The sequence below is a fragment of the Vanacampus margaritifer genome, chromosome 20, assembly GCF_051991255.1.
Source record: "Vanacampus margaritifer isolate UIUO_Vmar chromosome 20, RoL_Vmar_1.0, whole genome shotgun sequence".
Taxonomy (NCBI): Eukaryota; Metazoa; Chordata; class Actinopteri; order Syngnathiformes; family Syngnathidae; genus Vanacampus; species Vanacampus margaritifer.
Window position 1 is genome coordinate 15,748,508 of NC_135451.1, and position 10,674 is coordinate 15,759,181.

General features: G+C 39.9%; 1 protein-coding gene across 3 annotated transcripts; it reads right to left on the reverse strand.

The window, feature by feature from the left end:
• Positions 1-340: 340 nt before the first annotated feature.
• On the reverse strand, positions 341-9,854 carry otulina (OTU deubiquitinase with linear linkage specificity a). Of its 3 annotated transcripts, none has more exons than XM_077555009.1 (3): positions 9,634-9,854; positions 1,644-1,760; positions 341-1,355 (listed from the first exon to the last, which is right to left on the reverse strand). In XM_077555009.1, the coding sequence occupies exons 1-3, from the start codon at positions 9,645-9,647 to the stop codon at positions 947-949; spliced, it is 540 nt and encodes a 179-aa protein (XP_077411135.1). In that variant the 5' UTR covers positions 9,648-9,854; the 3' UTR covers positions 341-946. The 3 variants fall into 3 exon arrangements, with proteins under 3 accessions (XP_077411135.1, XP_077411133.1, XP_077411132.1); XM_077555007.1 differs by lacking the exon at positions 9,634-9,854 and adding an exon at positions 2,234-3,890; XM_077555006.1 differs by lacking the exon at positions 9,634-9,854 and adding an exon at positions 2,234-3,880 and having other exon boundaries at positions 1,639-1,760.
• Between the last annotated feature and the right edge of the window lie 820 nt (positions 9,855-10,674).

Genomic DNA, 10,674 nt, shown 5'->3' on the forward strand with positions numbered 1-10,674 from the left:
CAGTTCTCATCGCTTTCTTGTTGATATATTTCAATATAGTATTAATGTATTGTTTGGTTTCCATTTAAAAAACTAAAAACAAAGGTTTCGAATGATAATAAAACGAGACACATCTTTCCAGAATTTTTTTTATAAAGGGCGGTGGTGTAACGTCTCCAGGTTGAAGCAGGTGACGTCATCACGGATGCGACAAGTGTTGCTGCGTTCATCGACGCTGCGTTCCAAAATACGACAATCAAAAATCAATGATTAAGACAGAGATTCGGTAAGAACTTAACGTAAGAAAAAAGCATTTTTCCAAGTGCGATGAATAAAATTTAATAAATTTAATTAAATACAAACACATAAAAAAATCCACATTTTATTTATACTTGCATTCTAAAATATTACACACGTTATTTTATTTATTTTTTTAAATATAGAAATTAGGTTGGAACTGGCCAAAAAAGTATTATTCTGTGTGTAATTAATAACATTTCATTTATTTTCATGAATAAAAAACATTTAAAATAGTTTCATAACATTTTTAATTACAATTTAATCCGAAATGTTCCTTGAGTATTTTTTTCTTTTATATTTGATGTTTTGTTCAAGCATGTGTAAATAAATTTAATTTTTTTTTTTTTATACACTCACACAAACAAACATGGTCTCCCAGGCGGGGAAGCGAACCCCCGCCAACCTGCATCGCCACCTGGAGCCCGAAATTACTATTATTTCGGAAGTATGAGGATTCTGCATGATGTCGGCGACAAACCGTTGTCCCTCCTATCGCGACGTTCGCCTTTTTTAGATGTCAATCAATCCCCTCAAATTCCAAAGTCTGGAGCATGTCACGTTGGTCTCATTTCAAAGCCTTTGTGGCGATGTTTAGAACTAAAAAGAGGTCAATTGTGTCCCAATATTTCTGGGTGTGACCGTATTGTCAGTATATAGAAGATGTCCGTTAAATCTTTTCTAGCTCATTGATGTGCTCCAACAGCCCGAGAGGCAGCCCGAGCTCCGCCACGATGTCCCTGCAACTCTGCAGCAGCTGGCTGAAGATTGCTCCGCGGGCGCAAGACGAGGACCAAGCGTCCCCGTTGGCGCCGCACGCCGAACGCGACGTCTGACAATGTGGAGGAGAATCCGTGTCCATGCAACAGTCGCTCTCTGGGCAGCCCACAGGGGGCGCCACCCCGAGATCCTCCAGGCTCTCCGCCAGGTCGTCTGCGATGGGAGGGAGCTCCTCCATGGCCTTCATGATTTCCGTCACGATGGAATCCTCGTGCTGCGAAACGCGCTGGAGAAGATTTGTGACGGAGGCGGGGAAGGGCTGGCCGCGGTGCTCCACCTGGTACCAGCTGCCGACTGCGCTGAAGGCAGCCACATAAAAAAAAACATGTCACACACAAGAGAAGAAAAAAAAAAACACAGAATGGAAAATAATCTGTTCCAGCAGAACCAAAAAAATAAATAATTGTTTTTGTTTTTAATAAAGATAAATAGCAGTCTATATTGTACTTCCCACATTAGCCATCAGGGGGCAGTACACAACAGTCACACAAATGAAGACTACCCACTTCTACTACTACTGTGACTGTTACATGCCTGAGTATTGTTCCATCATCAATCTACGTGTGTTGCTCTTAATGTTACCATACAATCCCTCGAAGTCGGCCGACGGCCAGAGTCTTGGCTGCTCCTTCCCGGAAGCCCTCTTGGAAGCCCACCTCGAGGGCTGCGTCCTCGCCGGCGTCAGCGCCGTCCACGTAGCCGTCCTGATCGACAATTAGACATGGGAAGGGGGGGTCCAAATATATGAATTAGTGTTTAGTAGCTGGGTCACTTCCAGACTGGATGATGCACCCCATGAACATAAAAAAAAAAAAATCCATGCACATAATTCAGAAACTGCCACTTTTTGTGTAAGTGATGACAAAGACAAGTCAGCTGTTTAAAAAAAATAAAAAAAATTGTTGATGTCTTCCTTAATAAAATAAAACATCAGCATCAATGACTTTTCACTCTGAAAAAATTGAATTCAACCCCATTCATCAGACACAACCAATTAAAAAAAAATGTGGATACAAAAAAAAAAGTTATATACATCTTTAATCTGAAAAAATCCGTGTTGCCTAGAGAATGAATTAAAATAAGTGAATATATTCTATACTTTGATACGATACGACAGTGGACGCTCCGATTATCCACACACGTTCCACAAGTGTAAGTGACGCAAAAAGTGTTCTACCCTGGTTCTTCTCTTCATGTTGAGCGCCCATTCTTTGGCTGAAATGTCACGTTCGTCCGCGTTCTCTTCAAAAACGTCGTCCATCCCATTTGACGCAGCTAGTTTTAACCACGACATTGTTGTAAACTCGGAAACAAAATGCAAACGTGCCGCTGATGTTGTTGTGACGCAGGACAGTCACAGGAAGATGGTTCTTCTTCTACGGCACAACGACCAGCGCCTGTTTGGCAACACCGCCGTCTACAGGACAAATTGCGCCAACGCAGCCAGTACGTCACAAAGAGCCTTGAGCTGTAATGCAGAAAGAAATCCTGCAAGAGGCGCTAGAGCATCGCGGCATTCTGAGCTCCCAGAAAGATTGAGCAAAATCCTAAAATACTCCAAAGTGAGCATAATTTCTCTTCTATGTGAGGGCAGAAAGAAACATGCTGTCATCTCCTGTTCTCAATGAAGTGTTTTGTTGTTGTTGATGTTATTACTGCCATCAAACAAACGCTGATGTTTAATTTATCGCCGTCTTCACAGCTTCCTGTTTCCCTTTTCAACACGTCATGACCACCAAACGGATTATTGGGGGCATCAATAATGCATTTCAACCTTGTGTGTGGGGAAAAAAAAACCTCAGTGGGATGCAGAGCAGTGTTTTTTTCTTTCTTTCTTTCTTTTTTAATGCTGGATTTAAAAAATAGGGAAGGGGGGACTGTTATTAAACCATGATTTCCTTCAAATATATTGCACATAATGTCTCTAATTTTTTTTATCTGAATAAGTTTTGAAAGCAAAATGTGTAAAAAATAAAAAAAGCAATATGATTGCATTGTACCTAAAATTAAATAGAACCGAAATGAACTTCACAAATCCACGACAGTGGGTTAACAAGAATAAAATAAAAGTTGAACAGTCAGAACATTTCATTCAGTAATTATTTTGTGTGCCACAAGAGGGAGCCCACGTACAACTAGTGGCACTCGTAGCGTACCTAACCAATCCCAAATGGCCTCCTTCCCTCAATCAACGACGAACGACAGCCCGCAGCACCCCCCCCCCCAAAAAAAAAACTTTTCTCTCCTACTGCTGCATTTCCCTCCAATTTCCCAGCGTGTTCATTTTGGCTGCCAATTGGCGTGTCATTTTGCCCCAGAATTAATCCTCACAATCAAAACAGATTTTCCGGGGAGCAATCTTCCATCAAGTATTGATTTTTTTTCCCTCTTCCCCTCACGCTGGCCGAGCCTGTAGTCCCTAATTTAAGATGACAGGCCGGTAGCACAATGGAGCCAGCAAAGCACCTTGGGAGCTCCTCTTCCTCTTGACGGAAAGATTGGGAGGTTACACCACACGCTAACATATGTGCTCGAGCTCGTTTTTTTTTTTTAAAGTCTTGCGGCCACGCAGGTGCAGCCATCAGCCATCATTACGGGGGGCCGTCTCGAACCGAATCTCGCCCCCACCCCCCCGTTGGTCACTTTGAAGAGGGGCGGCAACTTGAGATCGCAAAAAGGGAACGAAGGACGGAACGCGTCACTATAACAACTAGATTTTACTTTTTCACAAAGCAACATCGAATCGAGTTAATATTTCTGCTCAGTGTGCCTCTTAACTCCTGCTGCACCAGAAAAAAAGCCCACGTCACTTTTGAGGCAGAGCCATATATAGACGAGAGAGTTGGGCCAACTCGGCATGGTAACAAGATGGCGTCCAAATGTGACCAGGTCAACTGCTGGTCACATGGTCACACATGGACGCCATCTTGTCACCATGCCGAGACAGAGTTGAACAAACTCTCTCTATAAATGGCTGTTTTGATGGTCAACAATTCTCTTGTCAAACTTAAGTTGGTTCATCAGTTCTCTTTTTAAAGTGTACCGCAATATTCCAGATTTAAATACAGCATATGTAATCATTCATGAAACTCACCAATATAGTCATGTGAGGTGCAGGTCTTATTTTTGTCCACTTGGGGTCAAACATATCGAGGGACGACTGCACCCCTGCTACACTTTCAGACTCGCTGCTACGGAAAACACAAGGCGTGTTCATCCCTTAAGTGCTCCATAATAAGACCGTTAAATGGAGTGTACAGTATGTTTGTTCCATACTGTACATATTTTGCCATCAAGTGAGACCATTAAGTCGTCGTCTACCTGCAAACAGCCCACGCTCCCGCCGTCACTTGACGCTAATCAACCCAGAGGGATCACATGCATGGCCAACCCGGCGGACGCTAATCGTGCGCACGTCTGACCGACGTCTCGACCTTGACGAAGAAACCGCCCAAGGAGCAGACGCTCGATTTCGCGTGAACACGATCTGAATCGCATCTGCGTGCCGACGAATTGAAACGTAATCCATCCGTAGGAATTTATTCCAAAAAGGCGGCCGTGTGGTGATTATCTCACGGTCGTGCGGCCGCGCTGCGCTTAAAATCTTCCATTTCGACACGTCCGAGACGCTTTGATTTCAATGAAGTGGAAAAACTGGGATGAAGTGAATGCTTCTCAAGTGAAAAGCCTTTTTTTGTTCTCATTTACCAATTTTTTTTTTGAATTTTTAATTGATACAAAAAAAGTTGTAATTTGACCATAAAATGTAAAAATTGCAAGAAAAAAGTCATAATTATAGGACAAGTCTAAATATTTCTACAATGAAAAAGTACATGTTTGAATAAAATGTACTAAGTTGTAAAATGTCAGAAAAAAAAAACACAATTGGACAAAGTCAAATTTATGAGATTTCATTTACGACAAAAAACAAAACAAAAGTGTCATCATTTCCAAGAACAATGCCATAGAATTCTGAAAAAAAAAAAAAACATGATTTAAACATCTTAATTAGTTTTTTTCTATGACGTTTTGAAATATTAGCAGGCCGCGCACGAGTGTCTGGTCCTTTACAAGGCGGCATTTCCAAGAGCCGCTCGAGGACGACTTGCTGCCGTGTTTACATTAAATGCAACTTCTCAAGTGTTTCAAGTACACAAACTCAAGTGGACGATGGCGTCCTCCGGAATGCGACGCTGGAACTTGCTGGTGGTACGCTGAGTTCAAACGCTTCACATGTAAACATTTTAAAAGCTGCTTTTTCCACTCCAGCATTGAAAGCACATCAAGTCAGGAGTGGAAGGAAGCTATAGCGGAAAACCTCAGCAAGCACAATTTAATTTGTCAATATTTTGTCAAATATATACTTTCTTTCTTATTTTTTTTTTTAAACAACGGGAGTTGTAACTGGCTAACAAATCGCACTTGGCCGGCTAACGCCGTGCTAGCAACAAGCGAGGAGGAAGTTTGCAAACTTGGATGCTAGCTTAGCACTAGCTAGCATGAGGCGGCTGTTTTTGCTATATGCCAATCACACAGTTGTCATAGCGATTCATCTGATAAACCCATTAATTAAAAAGGTCATTTAAGTGTTAAATTAAAATTTACGTCCAAATTCAGGTTTGCTTTCTCATCCTCATGTGCGCGTTTCCGTCCTACAGAAACTCGATCTACGTGTACTTCCTGATTGTAAGCGCTGTTGAACTGTCAACCAAGATAGCATTTAGCATTAGCTACATTTGGTGTAAAGTACATTTGATTTTCGGTTGTAACGTGGCATCGCATTTTTAACTCTTTGACTGCCAGACGTTTTCAGAAAAGGGATGCCGTGGGTGCCAGCCGATTTAAGCATTTTTGACTGATCTTTCAAGGTCCACAGAAAATTATGTGTTTGGACTATGGAAACACACATACTACCAAATGAAAGATTGGACTCTCGTCTTTCATCAGAAAAAAAAAGTTTGTTTCTACCTTATTCCGTTTTTCAGTAATCAACAATAGAAAATGGTTAGTTTCACCTCTGTTTTGAAAAATAAAACGTCTTTTAACGTCTTTGGCACTCCTCCATAGGATTTTACTAAACGTTATATAACGTTTTTGGCAGTCAAAGAGTTAAATGTGAAAACGGTCACCCATGGCCAGTCGCAACGTAGATGGGTTTAAAATGGGACCCCCCCCCCCCCCCCAAAAACCATCCTTTGCTCTGTCGTTGGTGTAACTAAAACATTTGTAAACATATGATCAAGATAAAGCGCTGTAAGTGCACTCATTTCACCATTTTGATCAAATTGTTTTTTTTTTTTTCATTTGTTGGTCTGTTTTTCGACTTTGGATGTGTTTTTTTTTTTTTTCTCCCGACTTCAGCAAGTACGCAGGCAAACGTGTCGATCTTCATCGCCCGGCAAAATTAACAAGGCAAACAAAAAGAAAAACATCACAACACGTCTGGCAGCGGAATTGAAATCCTCCTCAAAGACCAAAAAGCATCAGTCTTATTATTAATAATGTATCTGCTCGGTCTGCTTTTTTTTTTTTTTTTGTGTATTAGGATTATTTTATTATTTACTAGTTTCCACCTCTCGTCTTCAAAGGCGTCACGACGGACGGGAGAGGCAACAACGTGTCAAACTTTGGAGTTTGCTTTCAAAAGGCTCCCTTCACGTTTCCTGCTTTATTTCCTCCTCGGCTTGTGCTTGTTTGCGGGTTTGTCGACGAGAGGCCAAGCATCAGCACTGACCCCCCCACCCCCACCCCTCCCCCACCCCCCCTCCCATCTTTCCACTGGTCATTAAAAAGCCCCTCCTATAGGCTGAGATGCTCTTATTCGCCCCGAGGTGATTTCAAGATGCGGAGAGGTCGGCTTTCACTAAACACTTCTTGTGTGCAGCTCATAAAAGATGTTTTCTTTATTTATTTTTTTTTATTTACGATGCATGTTATTGAAAACTTTTTCTGGTGAGCCGTGACATAGAAATGCCTTCAATATTTGTATAACTTAATCAAACATTTGCGTATATAAAGTCAATAAAATATTTTTTTTCCATTTAAAATAAGTTACTTACTGACAAAATGTAACATTCAATACATTCAATGATTTGGTTCTAATCCAGATTAGGTTTGATTATGTATCTGGTAGAACAATAAAGTATTTTTTTAACCTTATTCTGGTTACTTAATTCTGTCTGTTAGCGAGAGCCACCACATCGTGATAACTTACATTGATGTTTCTGCATTTGGCAATTTATTATTATATTATATTATTAGTATGGGATTTTTTTTAATAGGCTTTAGGTGAATTGATGAATACACACACGCTCGCACGCACACACATACAAAAAAAATAAAAAAATAAATAAATATATACATATATAAAAAAAAATATATATATATAAAAAATATTTTTTATTATTATTATTATTTATTTATTTTTTAAGAAAAAAAGGAGCGCAATGATGATGTCAAATCGAATGAACAATACTGAGCTTTCCTGAAAAAATAAATAAATAAATAAAGTATTTAATTTCAGGGTTTAGCCTAAAACTATATGATAATAAACTCGGTAATAATTCAGTCTGAGTTGTTGTTATACGCTACAATAGACCACTCTGATGAATCGATTTTAATGTGTATCTAATCTAATTGATGTTTGGAGATGTGTTTGGCTTGTAAAACTGCAAGTATTAATGCTAAACATTAGCATGTGAATAGCACTTTCCCAGTCACATTAGCGTTGAGCTTTTTTTGTTGTTGCTTTTTCTTCTTAGAAATAAAATAACCCAAACCAACGACAACAAAAGTGCTACTTATTAAGGAAAGTTGCTTTTGACTTCTGTGCGTGAAATGGGATGGCAAATCCAGGTCCCGCAGACGGGCCCGCCTTCATCTGGAAAAAAAAAAAAAGTAGAACGAATATTTCCATTAAATGAGGTGTGTACGTGAACGCAGGCCAACGTTTCGATGACGTGTGAACAAAAATTCCACAATCGGGAAACGAGGGAAGAAAGATGGATGTGTGTTTTCATTTTCATTTTTTTTACAAGCGAAACGCATTTTCATACATTCGTGATGATGAGCACTAAATGACTCGTGGCTTCACATGCCTCCTGCGATGCTTCAAACCCCCCCCCCCCCCGAACATCGCTTTGACATAATCGGGAGGGGATCTTCGTGAATGCGTAATCCATCCCCGCCACGCCTCATTTGGCAACGTTACTTCGCTTTAGGGCGCAGATAATTTATCTCTCTCCCGCTGGTGTTCTTTGGCTGCCACTTAGCATATTTTATTGACACCCCCCCCCCCACCCAAAAAAAATAGCAAGCCACCCGCTTTGCACTTGAACTTGTTCAGCTCAATTATTCATGGTGGTCGCGGCGCTAAGTGCTTTAGAAGATTCTTATGATGACACGCCGGAGGCCTCGCTGGCTCGCATTTAACAAACGTCACCTAATATGGTCGTCATGATGATGATGATGATGATGATGATTATTACCTCCGCCAAGGATGCTACTGGTTCAGGGTGATCATACTTGTAGAATTTTCATTATAGTAAGTTTTAGATTTCAGTTTGACCTTTTTTTTTTTGTTTAATGTAATTCGTTTTCAGTCATTTGTATTAGTTTTGGTGTTGTGAACCCCCCCCCCCCCACAATACTTACATTGTGTAGTAAAAATTCAACAATATGACAGACAGTCAACACTGTGAGTTAGATTTGTATACATAAAATTGTATTTCATATTTATCAAATTTTAAATAATAAATTGTTTTAAGGCAGGATAAAATTTGTTTCTGTACAAGGAAAATCAAGTGTGTCCAAATTTTGATATTTTTTTCTTTTTTATCCCCAAACAAAAGTGGTGATGATATGCAACTATAAATATATATGTAACTAAACTAGAAATATGTAAAATAAAATGAAAAAGGTGACATTTATGTAATGTATGAAATATACAAATTAATCACACCGAAATAAAATGGTGGAAAAAAAACACACATTTCCATTTCATCTGTGATTCAGGCATCGCTTCAATTCCTCAATAAACGCGTGAAACAAAACGGCTTGTTCACAACTCCCGACTGGATGCAAGAAATTGCAAACAGAGTTAAAAAAAAAAAAAGACCATAATGCACCTGCATGTTTCTGATGAGCTGTGAAGCTAACCACCACCTGACGCTAACAACACAGCTAGCATTAGCCTCATGGTTTAATAGAACAGGCCTGAACAATAACACTGTTGATAAAAAAAATTCTCATCACTATTTTCATTCACGAAATGAACACTGCTATTTCTAACCAATTCTACAGGCCATTAGGTTTCATTAAACTACACAAAGTAACTTTCAAATCAATGTCGGCCCGCCGCACATGCGTTGGCAGGCCGCGACCATTCGATGGCGCCACACTGCTAAAAATATATGGACTGATCAGAACCGTCGCTCGGTACCGACCCGGATCGTGACGATTCGACCGACGAGAACCTGCTCCGGTCGGTGCTCAGTGACGGCAAGGTGGTCGCAGGTCAGCGACGGGCCTATACCGAAGTTCCCATCGAGACTAACTCAGAAAAAAAATGCTACTTACCTGAGCTTGAGCATTTGTCGTAATGCTCCTCGCACATTTGATGGCAATCACGGCAAGTTGCCGTTTGTCTTTGAAAACGACCCATCTTGATGGTCGGAGTGCAGTAACGTGCGCAGATGGCGGATGCAAGTGGAAAACGAACAATTAGCGTCAGTCTTCACCTTGGCTTTGCTGAGCTCTAAACGGAAGTCTTAATTGGAGCAGTGAGGGATGGGCGTAAACGGAAGTATGACGTATGGAGGACCAAAAGGGCCAAAATTCAATACATGGATGCACCATTAAGTACAGGAGTTAAACAAATGAAATGTTTCATTTGATTATTAATTAAATATGGAATTAAATAAATTTATTGAATGTGTTATCAAATGTTTTATCAATGAATTATATTACGATCATTTGTGAATAAATGTTTGTGCATGATATTCAGAATATTTGTTCTAGTCAAACTACGGGGTCATTTCCCCCCCATTTTAAATTATGCAAGTAATGAACTGGTTAGAAAAAGAGGATGAGAGTGTGCAGTGGTCCTCATAACAGTAAATATAGAAAGAAATTCTAAGATGTGATTAATCTAATCAAAAATAATAATAATCGTTTGACAGCTGAAAGATAAAGTTAATATTAATTAATATAATTTTAGTATTGTGCTCACGTGCCATAACTCCACCAATGAAGGCCAGATCCGGGATCCTTACTCACGACCCCTGCACTGGGAGGCGGACATGCTAATTAGCCAGCCACCATGCCACCTCTATAGTGACTAATTATATATGATTAATATACATTTTTTAATTGCTCAATATTGTGCTGAGGTCACTATGAACAAATCAGCACACAAAATTAAAAGGGTAGTCAACCCATTTATTTTTTACAAAATTATAATCTTATGCTGCCTCATTGGTCTAAATATGGTATTTTGTTTAATATTGCGTTAGTGGAAAATGAGTTAAGTGGCAAAATCCAGCCATTTTTACCCATCTCAGAGGGCGGCCATTTTGCCACTTGCTATCGACTGAAGATGACATCACAGTTGCTCAAGGC

Coding starts and splice junctions, on each gene's coding strand:
- otulina (XM_077555006.1), bottom strand. CDS start 2,350: ATGTCGTGGTTAAAACTAGCTGCGTCAAATGGGATGGACGACGTTTTT. Junction 1,761..2,233: donor ACATGAAGAGAAGAACCAGG/GTAGAACACTTT, acceptor ATTGTCGATCAG/GACGGCTACGTGGACGGCGC. Junction 1,356..1,638: donor CGACTTCGAGGGATTGTATG/GTAACATTAAGA, acceptor GGCTGCCTTCAG/CGCAGTCGGCAGCTGGTACC.